The 18322-nt window shown below is 38.7% G+C and overlaps 1 protein-coding gene across 1 annotated transcript in view; it reads left to right on the top strand.

The window, feature by feature from the left end:
* The first annotated feature begins 94 nt into the window (after window positions 1–94).
* RSBN1L (round spermatid basic protein 1 like) overlaps window positions 95–18322 on the top strand; it is a 69248-nt gene continuing 51020 nt past the window's right edge. Inside the window, exon 1 of the mRNA XM_027968566.3 lies at window positions 95–670. Coding sequence (XP_027824367.1) covers window positions 106–670 — 565 coding nt within the window. The 5' untranslated portion in view covers window positions 95–105. The remainder of the gene's footprint in view (window positions 671–18322) is intronic.

The following is an 18322-nucleotide window of genomic DNA, read 5'->3' as shown; positions in this document are numbered from 1 at the left end:
CCAATGGAGGGCCAGACCGATCCGCCCCTTCCCCGCCCCCCAAGGAGAGCCCGCCCCTGCCCCGCGCCCGGGAGCCGAGGAGAGTAAATACAACAGGAGCGCAAAATGGCGGAACCGCCGAGCTTAATGCAAGGCGCCCCCGCCGCCGTCTCGGAGAAAGAATCGTTCGGCAAAGTGCAAGCCCCATCCCGGGACCCACCGGGTCCTCTGTCCGCCAAGAAGATCCGGACTGAGGAGAAGAAGGCGCCGCGTAGACTGAACGGAGAAGGAGCCAGCAGCGGTAACAGCAGGCAGCTGCAGTCTCCCGCCGCACCTTCGCCTCAGAGCTATGGCAGCCCTGGGTCTTGGAGCTTTGCCGCTCTGTCCGCTGCCCCCTCCCCGTCGTCTGCTCGGAGCAATTTCTCCTTCTCTGCGGGCACGGCCGTCCCCTCCTCTGTCTCTGCTTCCTCCTCTCAGCCGGTGCCGCGCAAACTGCTGGTGCCTCCTACGCTGCTACACGCTCAGCCTCACCATCTCCTGCTGCCCGCCGCCGCCGCCTCGGCCGGCGCCAAGCCGCGCAGACCCAAGGAGAAGCGAGAGAAGGAAAGACGGAGGCACGGTCTCGGCGGGGCGGGCGACGCTGGCGGGACCTCCCGCGAGGAGAACGGGGAGATGAAGCCGCTGCCGCGAGGTGGGTGCCAAAGCCGGCAGCGGGGAGGGGAGGGCGCCCGGGGTCCCAGGCACGAGCTCGCGCCCGCGGGGCGCGGGCTGGGGGCGTGCGGGGGCCGCGTGCGCCAGCCGGGAGCGGGCGGGAGGCTTCCCGTTCACTGCAGGCTGTTTTGCGGTCCCCGTGGGGACAGGAAATGGAGCCTGTAATTTCGGTCGCAGAGTGGGGAATGGCCGAAACTCATTTTCTGTATCGTTTTTGCCTCCTAGTTAATGCGCGGCAGGGTTTGTAGAACTCGATCTAGAGGACCCGCCTCGGTGTGTTTGGCTATGGAGGGAGATTTGAGGAAACAGGATCGGGAAAGGTTTGGTCTTGTAAAAGATGTGCTTGACTATTAGACCGTTTAGACATGATCACGAATTTATATTTGTGACACTGGCTCCCAACGCCAGAAAATCCTATCAAGAAAAGGGGTGTGGAGAGTATTGGCGTCAGCTGGAAGCTACCAGAGGCCTGAGCTTTTCATCCCTATTAGGGAAATGAGGTAGTGTGCAGGGCCTGGAGTGTGCTGTTTCATAAGGTACCCTCCCTCCACACTTCTCTCCCTTAAGTGTTTTGAGTGGTCCTGTTTGAAATACCACCCTTCAAAAAGAATTTTCAGCCATATTCTTTTTTTTTTTCTTTCTTGCAGCTAATGATAAAATCAGGAACATTGACTTTTTTTTTGCCCAGACCAAATACTTGGCTGCAGAATGTTTTAGCATCAGAGAATGGCAGATTCTTTACTCTTTATTTTTTAAAATTTATTTTTAAATGGAGGATAATTGGTTTACACTCTTGTGCGAAAGGCACATTCTTAAGCACTCTTTGCAGACAGGACTACACGGTCTTCTTTTAAAATGTAGGCTAAGCATATATAATTTTCAGAAAGTATTTTTGTAAAATAGATAGTCCTGTTTAGCCATTTCGTGCGCAATGTTTTGAGAGTGGTACACGTGGAGACTGGTTGAAAATTAGATTTTTATGTGATCAAAAGCTGAAAGCACGTAATGATCTTTATTATAAATGTACATTGATACACGGTGTTGTCAAAGTATGTTTTACGAAAAAAATGAAATGTCAAGCACTTTTAGCATTGCTAATCTTTTTTTTTTTTAATTTTTGTTTTTACTTTATTTTACTTTACAATACTGTATTGGTTTTGCCATACATTGACATGAATCCACCACGGGTGTACATGTGTTCCCAAACATGAACCCCCCTCCCACCTCCCTCCCCATAACATCTCTCTGGGTCATCCCCAGCATTACTAATCTAATGGTACCTTAGATCATGAAAAATTCTCTGTATTTTTTCGTAGTTTTAAAAAAAAATGCTGCACCTGAGTATGTAACAACAGTGTTACTTCGATGGTCTGCCTGTAGCAAATTTTTGATATCTAAGCATAGCCATCAGGTACTCTGGCACAAGATAAAAGATCTCACAGCTTTGAAGAGTTTTGTTTCTAGAAAAGTGGTTTTGAGGATGGGATTTGTACTACTTTTAGTCTGAGATTTTAAGTGATTTTTGTTTTAAAGCAATTTTGTTTGAATACATTTGAAAGTTGAAAGTGCCTGGAAGTCCGCATTTACAGCTCAATATTAGTCTTACTTGTGATGTGTAAACAGTGTAATTGCACTTCTAAGTTCTTTGAGGAAGTGAACATGAATATAACATTGTCAACGTATTGGAATGGCTGAAAATGAATAAGCATCTTTAATAATTCTAACTCAAAAACTGGAGCACATAAATCACTTTTAAAGTGAAATGGCTGTTAAAGAAGAAGTTTTCTAATCTTAAATTGCATTTAGAATCCTCTGTTTGCAGGCTATAGCTTACGTTATTAAGCCTGAATATAAGCAATGATAGCTTTTACATTAAGATGTTTTTTCATGATTTATAGGTTTTTTGAATAGTGACTAGATAGTAACACCATGGTAAAATTTTCTTCTCTTTCTTGGATGGAAATGCTGTTTTTATAGAGAGAAAACTAAAAGTCATTGAGGAGGATTGCTTTTAGTGTCTTGATGGTAAATTTCATGATGAAAATCTGATCGAGCCCCCAAACTCCATTAAACAATTAAGCTCCTGTATTTATTAGTAGAATTTTTTAAAAATCAGTTTTCAGTCAGAACTGCTGCATTTTTACATTGGCTACCATTCCAGCAGAAGTTATTTGGATTAAATGAAAGTGTGTGTGTGAAAAGTAGGGCATCTAGTAAATGTTACTTGAGTCAGAAGCATGATTTTTTTTTAAACCCCTTAGAAAAGATGGGTCAGTCCAGATTGAGGACAGATCTGTTGACAGCATATCTGAAAGTTAAAAGTGATGGACAGGGGGATTATAAGAATTTACCAGTCTCAGCCCATTAAGTATAAGGACTGATGCCTCACACACCTAAAAACTCTGATGCCATTTTGTCATAGTGCTGGAGCTGACTTGCATGATAGCCTTAGTCATCAAGTAAAAGTTAAATTTCTTTCTTATAAGAAGAAAAAGTGGAAAACATCTTAGATTCTAAAAATTATGAATAAGCAAGTTTTGCTGTATAAAGAGGTAATCCACTAAAGAGTTCACAGCCCATTTTCCTGTAATACTGATAAGTGTAGAAGATAAAAATGAATATTTGCTGGTGTCCGCCATTTAACTTACAGCAAAAAATAGAGCAGACATGTTACTAGATAGTAAGCTCCCTTAACTGAATCCACTAACCAATAAAACTTGTATCGATTTTCTGATTTTTGTTAGCATTTTTGCTTTGCCTTTATTAACTTACTTCCTTAGAACGACCTTGCAAAGGAACAAAACCAGGACATTTCACTAATTTTTCGCCTTGAAAGTGTAGTTAAAGAATTTAATGAAAATAGAGGCTTTCTTTAGAATTGAATAATTTGATATATGTAAATATCAGTGATTTTAAAGGGATAGATGTTCAAAGATTTTTCAAACTGGGCTTTTTCTTCATCTTTCTAAACCTGTTATTCTGCAATTTTAGATTAAATTCAGGTTAAGAGTATTCATCATTCTGACCAAATATTTGTCACTGGTGAGATAGTAGTTTACTGTGATTTTATTTTATTGTGTAACCTTTTGTTTTCCATACTTTGTTTTTTCATTTGCTAAGTTTTGTCTTTCTCTGCCCTCTAGCAGCTCTATAAAATGCTTCTCAGTACAATTTTCCACATGGTCAAATCTGTCAGATAAACTTAGTAGTTCCATTTATTCCTGTAGTCATCCCTTCTATAGCTGTCGTTCTTCCCGCTTTATTCTGGTTTGTTCTCTGTCTAAGCCTGCCTCAAAGCTGTCATCTTGGGACATTCTGGGAGTTTGTTTCGCTTTTGTTGAGTCCTTTTTTCCTGGATCCCATGCCTTCCTTTTGGTTTGTTCCTTCATTTTGGCTTGCTTGGGAAGGTTTATTTCTACCCTCACACTTGACTGTTGGGCTGTTGAGAGATTTCTGTATCGGAAATTATTTTCCGTTAAAAGTTTGGAAGTGTTACCTTATTGCTTCCAGTATTGATGTTGAGAACTTTGATCTCCAAACAGCTGTCTTCTGTTCTATTTGGGAGATTTCAATCCTTTAACCAAGTTTTAAAATTTCAGATGTCTTTTTTAAAAAATGTTTTATGAACTCTTCTCTGTCTGTATTATAGCATTTTTTTTTTTCTTTTTCACAGGTACAGCATCTTCTGTTATCTCTTCAAGGATGTTAATTATAGTTTCTTTGGCATGTTCTTCCATGCCTTGCATTGTATCTGCTTCCTCTAACTTTTTTTCTGTTTGTTTTGGTCTCTTTCTTTTTGCTCAGAGCTTTCTTCAGATCTGTATGATCCTTAGCAGTTCCTTTATAATCAAGAGAATGATTGAAAGCTCACTGGGCATGCATGAGCATGCGTGAGTGTCCAGTCACCAAGTCCTGTCTGACTCTGTATAGTCCCCCAGGCTTCTCTGTCCATGGGATTTTCCAGGCAAGAATACTGGAATGATTTGCCATTTGCTCCTACAGGGGTTCTTCCCGATCCAGGGATTGAACCTGTGTCTCTAGGATTCGCAGGCAGATTTTTTATTGTTGAGCCACCTGGGAAGCCCTCTCATAGCTTACTGACTACTGAACTCCCTTATTTTTTATCTTTTGTTTGTCTGTTTTCCTCTAGGTGGTTGGTAAGAGGGCTTTCAGTTTCTTCCTTCATCTTTCTGTTCATCTGTATAAACGGAATAGTGGAGAGAGAAGAGGACTGGCAGAAGTAATGAGTTTTGATGTCAGGGTTCTAATGCTGGATATGAGAAGAAAGCTACAAATCTCACTGATTTATAAGTTTTCAGTAAATCTGCCTGTTTTCATACCAACATGTAATTTCTCCCTTTTTCTGTATGTGTCATCCCTGAGACTGGAGCCACACTCTGATTCAGTTTTGCGGAATACCTCTCATTCCGTTAGTGTGTGTGTTAGGGGGAGGGGGCGTGTGGAGAGGTGGGGAGGGTGAGGCAGTATGGTTCTGTCATCTTGCCTCTCCCAGCACTTCGAATTTCTAAGCCTTTCTGAGGTACTGCGGTGTAAACAGAGTTGTTTCTTATTATTTCTTTCTATAAGGATTTATATTAACCTTCTTTCATTATGCTAGGTCATTTACTATTCCACCATCAGCTTTCTGTCTTTGTAAGTTGTATTTCAGGTTAAAATTATAATTTCACAGTTATATTAAAAATGGAATTTATGTGTTCAAAATTTTTTTTCCTTCTCCTTATTGTTAGGGTCTGTTTTTCAAGAAAAGATCTTAAATTTTAGCCTTATTTTGATTTGTGCCTATTTGTGGGACACTGGTGAAATGCCTTAATCTTTTTGAGCTCATACTCATCTGTTATTACAGGTATTCCTTTTCAGAGCATGAAATTACCTGAACCTGGCATATTGTAGGCATTTATAGGGATGTTAGTTCCTAACTCTTCTTTCCTATAGAAGACATTGGAGACATTTAGTTTGATTTAATTCATGGGTAGGTATAACCTGTATAGTTTTCCCATTGGTATCCAGGTTTCTGGTATACCAGAATTTTTGGTATTAGTATGAGCCATACTAACTTGTTCAAAGAAGTGTATATTTCAGAAGTTTATATTACAGTTAATAGTAACTCATTCATTTTTCACCATCCTCAAATGAATTAAAAATGTCAAATTATAGATAAACTATATAAATAGGATATTGAAAAAATAGTACTTGGTTTTAGAGTAAATCAAGAATGCCGGGAAATATCAAAACCCTCAGATATGCAGATGACACCACTCTTATGGCAGAAAGCAGAGAAGTAAAGAGCCTCTTGATAAAAGTGAAAGAGGAGAGTGAAAAACTTGGCTTAAAATTCAACATTCAGAAACCTAAGATCATGGCATCTGGTCCCATCACTTCATGGCAAATAGATGGGGAAACAGTGGAAACAATGAGAGAATATTTTGGGGGGGCTCCAAAATCACTGCAGATGGTGACTGCAGCCATGAAATTAAAGACACTTACTCCTTGGAAGAAAAGCTATGACCAACTTAGCATATTAAAAAGCAGATACATTACTTTGCCAACAAAGGTCCGTCTAGTCAAAGCTATGGTTTTTCCAGTAGTCATGTATGGATGTGAGAGTTGGACTATAAAGAAAGCTGAGCGCTAAAGAATTGATACTTTTGAACTGTGGTATTGGAGAAGACTCTTGAGAGTCCCTTGGACTGCAAGGAGATCCAACCAGTCCATCCTAAAGGAGATCAGTCCTGGATATTCACTGGAAGGACTGGACTGATGTTGAAGCTGAAACTCCAATACTTTGGTCTCCTGATGTGAAGGACTGACTTGTTGGAAAAGACCCTGATGCTGGCAAAGATTGAAGGCAGGAGGAGAAGGGGACGACAGAGGATGAGATGGTTGGATGGTGTCACCGACTCAATGGACATGAGTTTGAGTAAGCTCCGGAAGTTGGTGATGGACAGGGAGGCCTGGCTTGCTGCAGTCTATGGGATCGCAAAGAGTCAGACACGACTGAGCAACTGAACTACAGTAAAAAGAATTCTGATGAAATAATTGTGGCTTATGTAAAATTTTTTTGTGTGTGTGATTTAGGAGAATTAATAATAAAAGTACATTCTTACCAACTAAAGTAATTTTTAATCTCTTTAGACATTATTTTGAATACATTAAGCTTTATACATATTATTATTTTTTTAATTGTTGGTTGAAAATATTTAACTTTTTATCATGAAAAAATTTAATACTAAGGAAACCAGAGCCATATGATTTCTGGGTCTATCCATCATCCTGTTTTCAACAATTACCAACAATTTACAATTCATGTTTTGTTTCTTCTCCTCTACTTATTTTTGTTTTTTGCTCAAGTATTTTAAAGCATATGCTGAATATATATCATTGACCCCCAAATAATTAGCATTGAATTTTCATTATAGAATAATGCTTATAAAATTTCAACAATTCAGTGTATATATTGGTGCTTTAACGAGGGCTTCCCAGGTGGAGCCAGTGGTAAAGAATCTGCCTGCCAGTGCAGGAGTCCTAAGAGATGCGGATTGGATCTCTGGGTCGGGAGGATCCCCTGGAAGAGGAAATGGCACGCCTCTCCAGTATTCTTGCCTGGAAAATTCCATAGGCAGAGGAGCCTGGCGGGTTACAGTCCCTGGGGCTGCAAAGAGTTGGACAGACTGAGTGCCTGAACAGATACTTTTAAAGACTGCAGTTCTCTTCCACTCCCAAACTGTCAGAAACAGTATTTCAGTATCTCCTGAAATAAATAAGCTTATGCATTTTTTAGATTCTGTTATAAAAATTATTTTTTAAAATTCTAGTAAAATACACAGAACATGAAATTTACAGTTTTAGTCATTCTTTTTTTTAAAAAAATAATTAATTTATTTTTTGGAGGCTAATTACTTTACAATATTGTATTGGTTTTGCCATACATCAACATGAATCCGCCATGGGTGTACATGTGTTAACCATCCTGAACCCCCCTCCCACCTCCCTCCCCGTACCACCCCTCTGGGTCATCCCAGTGCACCAGCTCCGAGCATCCTGTATCCTGCATCGAACCTGGACTGGCGATTCGTTTCACATATGATATTATCCGTGTTTCAATGCTATTCTCCCAAATCATCCCACCCTCGCCCTCTCCCACAGAGTCCAAAAGACTGTTCTATACACCTGTGTCTCTTTTGCTGTCTCGCATACAGGAGTTTTAGTCATTCTTAAGTGTATAGCATACTGGCATTAAGTACACTCAAATTGTTACGCAACCACCACCACTGCACCAGCCATTTTCAGAACTTTTTTCTTCTTCCCAAACTGAAACTCCATACCCATTAAAGAATTACTCCTCTTTTGCTTCCCCACTGCTCACCCCAGCCCTAGCCCACCACCATTCTAATTTTCTGTCTGTCTGAATTTGATGACTCCTAAGTACCTCGTATGAGTGGAATCAAAGTATTTGTCCTTTTGTGACAGACTTACTTCATTTAGCATAATATCTTCAGAGTTCATCCATGCTGCAGCATGTGTCAGAATTTCCTTTCTGAAAGCTGAGTAATATTCCATTTTACGTATATACCATATTTGGTTTATGCATTCATTCTTTGATAGATGCCTGAGTTCTTCTGTTTTTTTGTCTGTAATGAATAATGCTGCTATGAACAGGGTGTACAGATACCCAGTTGAATCTCTGCTTTCAATTCTTTTGGGTATTAACCTCAGAAGTAGAATTGTTGAATGCTATAATAATTTTATTATTGTTGTTACATTTATAGTTTGCCCATAACTATTTTTATAGCAGTTGCACCATTTTACATTTCCACCAGCAGTCCCCAGAGGTTAGGTTAGCTTTGTTTTATTGTTGTTATTTTTAAGGTTAACTCTTTAGTATCTGAAAACTAAATAAGTAAGCAAACAAACCCCCATAACAGCTAATTGATGCAGATATTTGCAAAGTCAGTGTGCATTCAACCATATCAATATAGGGGGAAGAAAATGAGGGGTTTGGTGGGAGAAAGAAAAGGCTTTTATTGAGTGCTTGTCAGGTGCCATGGTGTTAGCTTAATATTTTTCCATTAATACTTGGAGATTTGTTTATCTTTTTCAGAATTGCATAGCTAATGTCTGAAGAATTTGAATCAACCCTGTCTCTGCTAAGATCTAAGACTACTTTTTTACACAGTGCTTCAGTTAACTTGATTTTTTTCCTTTTAGACTGTGATAACAGGAAGAGAGTAAAGATGAACTTTATTTTCACAAACTATTTTTCCCCTAACTTTTTATTATAAAAAAATTTAGAATTCAGAGAAGTTGAAAGAAAAACATGATGATCTCGTATAGATTTTCCTTACTGCTTTCCTTCTATGTTAATATATTTTTTTATGTTAATATTTTATCATATATTTTCGTTGAATCATTTGAAACTGAGTTGTAGACATCATGGCACTTCATTCTTAAATATTCCAGCCATCATGTCCTACAATTAACTACATAACCATAATAATAGAACACTTAAGAAACTTAATATAGCCAGTCCATACGCACGTTCTTCCAGTTTCCCTCAAACCCCTCATCATACTGAAACATTTTCTTTTTTTTTTTTTTAATCTAAAATTATTCTGGTTACATTTTCAATATGATCAGTTGACTTTTTGAAAATACCAGTTTAAGATATTTGTTATATATTTTTCTTTTTTATGATTTTTAAAGGGTTGCTTTATTGTGGCATTGAATTTGTTCCTTTGTATTTCTTATAAACTGAAAGTGAGGTTTAAAGGCATGATTGATTTCAGCTTAAATAGATTTGGTAAGAATATTTCACAGATGTGCTTCATATTATAGCCCATCAGGAGGCCTGTAATATCCAGATTTTGCTGTAAGTAATCATGTTACATTTGATCACTTGGTTGAGATGACCAATGTCACCATTTTAATAGTTTATTTTTCACCTTGTATTTAGTTTATAATCTGTGGAGTGAAACTTTGCGAATATCTACTTTGCCAATTGTCTTTTACCTAAAGACTTTAGCATTAACTTCATGATCCCTGCTTGAATTAGCCATTTCAGTTCAGTTCAGTTGCTCAGTTGTACCTGACTCTTTGCAACCCCATGAACCACAGCATGCCGGGCCTCCCTATCCATCACCAACTCCCAGAGTCCACCCAAACCCATGACTTGAGTCGGTGATGCCATCCAACCATCTCATCCTTTGTCGTCTCCTTCCGCCCTCAATCTTTGCCAGCATCAGGGTCTTTTCAAATGAGTCAGCTCTTCACATCAGGTGGCTAAAATATTGGAGTTTCAGCTTCAACTTAAGTCCTTCCAATGAACACCCAGGACTGCTCTCCTTTAGGATGGACTGGTTGGATCTCCTTGAAGTCCAAGGGACTCTCAAGAGTCTTCTCCAACACCACAGTTCAAAGGCGTCAATTCTTTGGTACTCAGCTTTCTTTATAGTCCAACTCTCACATCCATACATGACCCAGAAAAACCATAGCCTTGACTAGTCGGACCTTTGTTGGCAAAGTAATGTCTCTGCTTTTTAATATGCTGTCTAGGTTGGTCATAACTTTCCTTCCAAGGAGTAAGTGTCTTTTAATTTCATGGCTGTAATCACCATCTGCAGTGATTTTGGAGCCCAGGAAAATAAGGTCAGCCACTGTTTCCACTGTTTCCCCATCTATTTGCCATGAAGTGATGGGACTGGATGCCATGAACTTCATTTTCTGAATGTTGAGCTTTAAGCCAACTTTTCACTCTCCTCTTTCACTTTCATCAAGAGGCTCTTTAGTTCTTCACTTTCTGCCATAAGGGTGGTGTCATCTGCATATCTCAGGTTATTCTGGTTAGGATAAATAAGAATTGATCACTTATATAATTTAGCTTCCTTCTTATCTCTAATAATTTCATAAACCTAACTTGGGTTATTAAGATTATTAAGCAATAATCAGGTCTTATTGACTTTGCAAATACTGTTCAGTGCAGATCAGAAGTCCTTTCTTGGTTTTCAGAAAGTTAAAAATTGCCTCTTTTTCATTTACATATATACTTATAACTTCATTTTCTGTCTTCTCTGGTCTGTGATGAGGTAATCTGGTGATTCTCCTTTATTCCTGGGAATATTTTTTCTGCAGTTCTCCATTCGTATTTCTGGCCCATTCTGTTACCCTTTGAGCCAGCTGCACAGCTTTCATACTCATATTTTCTTGTGTTGCTCTTCTGCGCTCTGGGTCCTGTTTCCTATGTCTCAAGTCTTCTTCCTTCTTTGTGTACTCCTTTACTTCAGCATACCCTCAAGTAACTTCCTAAAACAGGATGCATGCATGATGAAAATTTTGAACTTTTGCTTATCTGAAAATGTCTTCCTACATACTTGATTCACAGTTTGGCAGATTCTAGGTAGAGTTCTAGGTTAGAAAACATTTTCATTCTGAATTGTAAAGGCATTGCTGCAGTACTGCTTTCTAGCATCTAGTGTTACGTTGAAGAGTCCAGTTACACATTGTTACCTGATATATATATTCTTATCTTCTCCTCCTCTGGAGGCTTTTCGAATCTTCCTTTATCCCCAGTGTACTGCAGTTTCCTGAGGGTGTGCTGGTGCAAGGTGGGTAGGGTGTGGGGGTAAGGGGCTGCAGTGCTGAATGCCGTTCTTTGTACTTGTCCGTTAAAGAATCTGCATTTTGGAGACTGATTTTTTTGGGGGGGATTTATTTATTGATTATTGGAGAAGGAAATGGCAACCCACTCCAGTGTTCTTGCCTGGAGAATCCTAGGGATGGGGGAGCCTGGTGGGCTGCCATCTGTGGGGTCACACAGAGTCGGACACGACTGAAGTGACTTAGCAGCGGCATTTATTGATTGATATTTTTCTTATACAGTTGTTTCTTTTTTGTGAAATTTCAGTTCGCTTGATATTGGAGCTCCTGAATAGATCCTTTGGGTTGCTTTATTTTCTACTATTTTTCACTTCTTTTTCTGTTGCTCTGCTTTCTGGAAGATTATCTAAACTTGATCTCTTTTGGCCTTTTAATTAAGCCTGTCAGTTTTGCTGTTGTATTTTTAATTTTCGAAAGTTCTCATTTTAAAAATTTTCTGATGCAGTTCAGCTTAAATATTTTAGGAAAGTACAATCAGCTTGTATTTACCTTGCCTAGGGTATCTGGGAGAAGGCTGTGGCTACCCACTCCAGTACTCTTGCCTGGAAAATCCCATGGGTGGAGGAGCCTGGTAGACTGCAGTCCATGGGGTCGCAGAGAGTTGGACATGACTGAAGCAACTTAGCAGCAGCAGCAGGATATCTGAGTCTTAGGCCTGTTCACTTTTTTCAGAAAATGAATGTTTGAGAAAATGAGTGTTTGCCTTAAGGGGTGCGATTGAAATGATCACTTGAATGTTTGGGGTGAGGGTAAGAGAACTGGAAAATCAAACTCTTTCTCATATAAACTTATAAACAATTTCTCTTGTTTTAAGATCCTTGTATGTGTGTATATGTGTGAATACATACATACATACCAGATGTATACACATGAATGTGTGTGTGTTTACATATATATATGCACAGTATACATTATATGTCAAACTTGGGATTCTTTTATAGGTTTACACTTATATATATCAATTTGCAGTTTTCCTCCAACGTATCTTGAAAATTTTGCCTGTGAAGTTAACTATTATTTAAACATGATTTTGAGGGGGCTTCCCAGGTGGCGCTAGTGGTAAAGAACCCACTTGCCAGTGCAGGAGATGTAAGAGACGTGGGTTCAGTCCTTGGCTTGGCAAGACTCTCTGGAGGAGGGCATGGCAACTGCTCCAGTATTTTTGCCTGGAGAATCCCATGGACAGAGGAGCCTGTGGGCTAGAGTCCGTGGAGTTGCAGAGTCGCACATGACTAAAGTGACTTAGCACGTATGCACACAAACATAATTTTTAATGACTTCATAATCTTCCATTTCTTAATATACCCAAATTTAACTAATTTTCATTATTAAACATTTGTTATTTATAGTTTTTTACTATTAAAAATAATATAGAAAAAGAATAATATGGGGTGAAGATCCTTTCATGAGCATTTTTGTGCAGACTTGGTTTTCTTTTTATTAAATCCTACTGGTGGAATTGGGGGATAAAAGGAATGATGGGTTTTAATATTTTTTCAGTGTGTAGTTAAATTGCCCTCCAGTTGACTCATTAGAAAAGACTCTGATGCTGGGAGGGATTGGGGGCAGGAGGAGAAGGGGACGACAGAGGATGAGATGGCTGGATGGCATCACCGACTCGATGGACGTGAGTTTGAGTGAACTCCGGGAGTTGGTGATGGACAGGGAGGCCTGGCGTGCTGCAGTTCATGGGGTCGCAAAGAGTCGGACACAGTTGAGCGACTGAACTAAACTGAAGGCTATCAGTTTATACTCATTATCATTGTGTAGAAGTACCTATTTACTTCACCTTTGCCAAGCAGCACTAGTTAAGAAAAAATTTTGTGTTTATGTAAGATGATGGACAGTTTGTGATACATGTAAGTCAAATCATTATGCTTTATACACCTTCAACTTATTATTCAGTGACATATGAATATCCCAATAAAACCAGTCAGTTTGATAGGTGAAAAAAACGATTTTACATTATTTTAATTGAGTTTTTCTTCATGTTTATGGGACAATAACATTGTTTGAAATGTGTTTGTTTTATGTGCTTTTTACCTTTTTCTATTTACTATTTTCTTTTTAAGATTTTTATTTTTCTGTTTATAATATTTTCCTTTCTTGGTGTTAAATTGTAAGAGTTCTTTGTGTAAAAGCAGCTCTTTGTAAATAAGAAATTACTCCATTGTCTTTTTTATTTTTTTTTAGTTTTTAATTTTTTTAATTTTAAAATCTTTAATTCTTACAGGCATTCCCAAACATGAACCCCCCTCCCACCTCCCTCCCCATAACATCTCTCTGGGTCATCCCCATGCACCAGCCCCAAGCATGCTGTATCCTGCGTCAGACATAGACTGGCGATTCAATTCTTACATGATAGTATACATGTTAGAATGCCATTCTCCCAAATCATCCCACCCTCTCCCTCTCCCTCTGAGTCCAAAAGTCCGTTATACACATGTGTCTTTTTTCCTGTCTTGCATACAGGGTTGTCATTGCCATCTTCCTAAATTCCATATATATGTGTTAGTATACTGTATTGGTGTTTTTCTTTCTGGCTTACTTCACTCTGTATAATCGGCTCCAGTTTCATCCGTCTCATCAGAACTGATTCAAATGAATTTTTAACGGCTGAGTAATACTCCATTGTGTATATGTACCACAGCTTTCTTATCCATTCATCTGCTGATGGACATCTAGGTTGTTTCCATGTCCTGGCTATTATAAACAGTGCTGCGATACCCCATTGTCTTTTGGGAGAATTATTTGTCTTTATTGAGGCTAATCCAGAAAAGTTTTGGATTCCTGCTGTTGTTGAAGAATAGCTTTATTAAATCTTAAAACTGTTTGTCAAAAATGACCAGGTCACTTAGAAAAGGGATATATATACATTTGAAGGACTAATCCTGAACAGTTTTCCCTTTCTTGCCGTGGAAAAGAAGGAAGAATTAACAAAGATCAACCTAGAGTACCTTACTGGAGAGAAAGTCGTGATGAACTATAGAAAATAACAGTAATATCTCACTTTATTGCAGGACTTCTTTCATGCATCAAACAAGCATTTATTGAGGGAGAACCATCTCTGTCTCAAGGAATGTATGCTGGTGGGAGCCGGAATGATGCTAAGAAGAAAGATATGTTTGTAGCTAACTAGAATACAGTTGAGATGGAGAACCTGCTTTCTGTATTATTCAGTAAAGTGTTAGTGGACTTGGTCTAGTTTCTTAGCACAGAACAAATGAGAATGAGCCCATCAGTGACTGCCAGAAGTTAGAGCTGGGTGATAAATGACAGGTGAAACAATAAAAATGAAATGATTCTCAATTGCTGTTTTTCCTTCTGTTTTTGAAGGCAGTATGAATATGATAGTGAAAGTTAAAATGAATTGTATTTTTGAAAACAGTGATGTATGTAGAAATGTAATTAGAACTGTTAAAACATAGGTGGCAATCGTGTGTTATCTGGAAATCTGTGAATTAATTCTGAAGATTCCAGGTGAATGACTTGTTGATATATTTGATCAGTTTCTTAAAGGTATTCACAGTTCTTTTTCTAAGTTTTGCTTTCTTACTGGAGCAGTTCATCTAATATTTGTGTGTGTGTGTATATTTTCATCCCTACATTATTATAATAACATCAATACTTGTGGAGTCTACTGAATTTTATTATAACCAGGCAAAAACAGTTATTCTGTTATTTAAGAGCTGGTTTCCAGGAGACTTCCCTAGAGGTCCAGTGGTTGAGACTTCACCTTCCAGTGCGGGGGGTGTGGTTTCCATCCCTATTTGGGGAGCTGGGTTCCCATATGTCTTGTGGCCAAAAAATGTAGAACAGAAACAGTATTGTGACAAATTCAGTAAAAGCTAAAAAAAAAAAGACACATTTCCAAAGTGGTGCTTAACATAAGAATCAACTGATACCTTATCAATTTTAAGGTTCTTTAGTCAAGCACTAGAATTCGTTTTTGCCTCTTACACATAAGTGCTCAATAGGAATGTATTGGGTGAATGAAATGTATGTTATTATACATTGCTGCATATATGGTTTACGCTACTAAATCATAAGTTGACCATATGTTTGACGAATCCCATTTATATTTTGTTTGAAACTATTTTCATTAGCTTTCCTTTTTATGTCTTAACTTTTCCATATGAGATCTGTCTTTAGCCCATGTGTGTTTTTCCACATACATAATTTATAGTATGTTGTGAGTTGATAATGACTTATTCCTTTTTTTCCCTTCATTCTTCTATTCCTTTGGCCTCTTTAGATTTAAATTGTTTTCGTGGGTCTCTTAGCATCTGTGTTCCATCTGTTCTGTATCCCCCTTTCTATTTTAAAATAAAACTTGTCCTTAGGTTAAATTGGACTTTTCAAAACAAATACTTTTGTTGTTCTTATGATGGAATAATTCTTACTTTTATTCTAAGAATTGTGATGGGAAGGTGAGCTAGAAATTCTTTCCAAGCCTTAGATTAAACCCCGAAGGTTAAAATTGTACAAATTCTTGGTCATGGAAAGAAATAAACACTCAAGAATGATCGTTGAAGAGCAACCTATTCAGTAAACTAGATGCCAGGGAGTCTTTCTTTTGTGTGTGTGAAAAGACCTAGAAGTGGCCTTTATAAATAAAAATGCATTATTGTGTAGTAGCAGCAGACTTGAGGTTGTATAGACAGTGGAGTTCTCAATTGTTACGGCCCGGAATGTTTGTTATACCTCAGTAGTATGGTTAGATAGATAATAATAGTCTATATTTATAAGGCATATTGTATAAAATGTTTTTGTATATACTTCTATTTAATCTCACCTAAACTCCATTTTACAGCTGAAACTGGAGATCTGAAAATATGTTAGTTATCAGGGTTATAGAGCTTAAATTTGAACCTCGGTCTTCTGAGCTTGTGGGTTTCCCACTTTCTCATAGCTGTTACATGTTTGCCTGTAACAAGTAAATACCTAACATACATCTTTATACTATGTGTAACATGACTAAAGAAAATTTAATGAATGTACTTGAAGTTGGATTTTGAAAAAAGGATGTGCTCTGACAGGTAGCAAAAAATTCTCGGAAGAGTGAGTAAGGTCAAGACTGAGATAGATGTGTATGTTGGGACAACAGTTACGCCACAAAAATGCTTTTCTCCTATGTATATATAGGTTTATTTGTATTTTTGTTTCCTTTGTTTTGAGGGTATAGGATAGGCAGTAAATGCAGTTATGTTGTCAGTCACTCTTACTATCTTGGCTGTGTCATTGTTTTGTTTCCATAGGTGCCTTTCATATGATGACTTCACACCTTACTTTTACTTGAACTATTTAATACTGTACTTGAGGGCATATTTCAAGACCCCTTTTTGTGTATTCAGTTCAGTTCAGTCACTCAGTCATGTCCAACTCTTTACAACCCCGTGGACTGCAGCATGCCAGGCTTCCCTGTCCGTCACCAACTCTCGGAGCTTGCTCAAACTCATGTCCATCGAGTCGGTGATGCCATCCAGCCATCATCCTCTGCCGCCCCCTTCTCCTGCCTTCAGTCTTTCCCAGCATCAGGGTCTTTTCTAATGAGTCAGTGCTTCGCATTGGGTGGCCAAAGTATTGGAACTTCAGCTTCAGCATCAGTCCTTCCGCTGAATATTCAGGACTGATTTCCTTGAGCATTGACTGGTTTGATCTCCTTGCAGTCCAAGGGACTCTCAAGAATCTTCTCCAACATCACAGTTCATCAGTTCCTTGGCACTCAGCTTTCTTTATAGTCCAACTCTCACATCCATACTTGACTGCTGGAAAAATCATAGCTTTGACTGGTTGGACCGTTGTTAGTAAAGTAATGTCTGCTTTTTAATATGCTGTCTAGGGTGGTCATAGCTTTTCTTCCAGGAAGCAAACATCTTTTTAATTTCATGGCTGAAGTCCCCATCTGCAGTGATATTGGAGCCCAAAAAAATAGTCTTGTCACTGTTTCCATTGTTTCCCCATCTATTTCCCATGAGGTGATGGGACCAGATGCCATGATCTTAGTGTTTTCAATGTTGAGTCTTAAGCCAGCTTTTTCACTCTCCTCTTTCACTTTCATCAAGAAACTCTGTAGTTCTTCTTCACTTTCTGCCATAACGGTGGTGTCATCTGCGTATCTGAAGTTAGTGATATCTCTCCCAGCAATCTTGATTCCAGCTTGTGCTTCATCCAGCCTGGCATATCACATGAAGTACTATGCATATAAGTTAAATAAGCAGGGTGACAATATGCAGCCTTGACGTTCTTCTTCCTTAATTTGAGAACAGGCTGTTGTTTCATATCTGGTTCTAACTGTTGCTTCTTAACCTGTATACAGATTTCTCAAGAGGCTGGTCAGGTGGTCTGGTATCCCCATCTCTTTCAGAATTTTCCACAGTTTATTGTGATCCACACAGTCAAAGGCTTTGGCATAGTCAATAAAGCAGAAATAGATGTTTTTCTGGAACTCTCTTGCTTTTTCGATGATCCAGTGGAAGTTGGCAATTTGATCTCTGGTTCCTCTGCCTTTTCTAAAACCAGCTTCAACATCTGGGAGTTCACAGTTCACGTATTGCTGAAGCCTGGCTTGGAGAATTTTGAGCATTACTTTACTAGTGTGTGAGATGAGTGCAATTGTGTGGTAGTTTGAGCATTCTTTGGCATTGCCTTTCTTTGGGATTGAAATGAAAACTGACCTTTTCAAGTCCTGTGGCCACTGCTGAGTTTTCCAAAAATGCTGGCATATTGAGTGCAGCACTTTCACAGCATCATCTTTCAGGATTTGAAATAGCTCCACTGGAATTCCATCACCTCCACTAGCTTTGTTCCTGGTGATGCTTTCTAAGGCCCACTTGACTTCACATTCCAGGATGTCTTTGAACATAAAACTACTTAAAAAAAAAAAAAAAAGGAAAATCTGTAAGAAAATATATTTATAAATAAAGTCTATAAAAATTGGATCATGCTATATTACAGTTTT

Source organism: Ovis aries, chromosome 4 (assembly GCF_016772045.2).
Source record: "Ovis aries strain OAR_USU_Benz2616 breed Rambouillet chromosome 4, ARS-UI_Ramb_v3.0, whole genome shotgun sequence".
Lineage (NCBI taxonomy): Eukaryota > Metazoa > Chordata > Mammalia > Artiodactyla > Bovidae > Ovis > Ovis aries.
The sequence above is the reverse complement of the archived record's forward strand: the minus strand, read 5'-3'. Positions and strand labels throughout refer to the sequence as shown.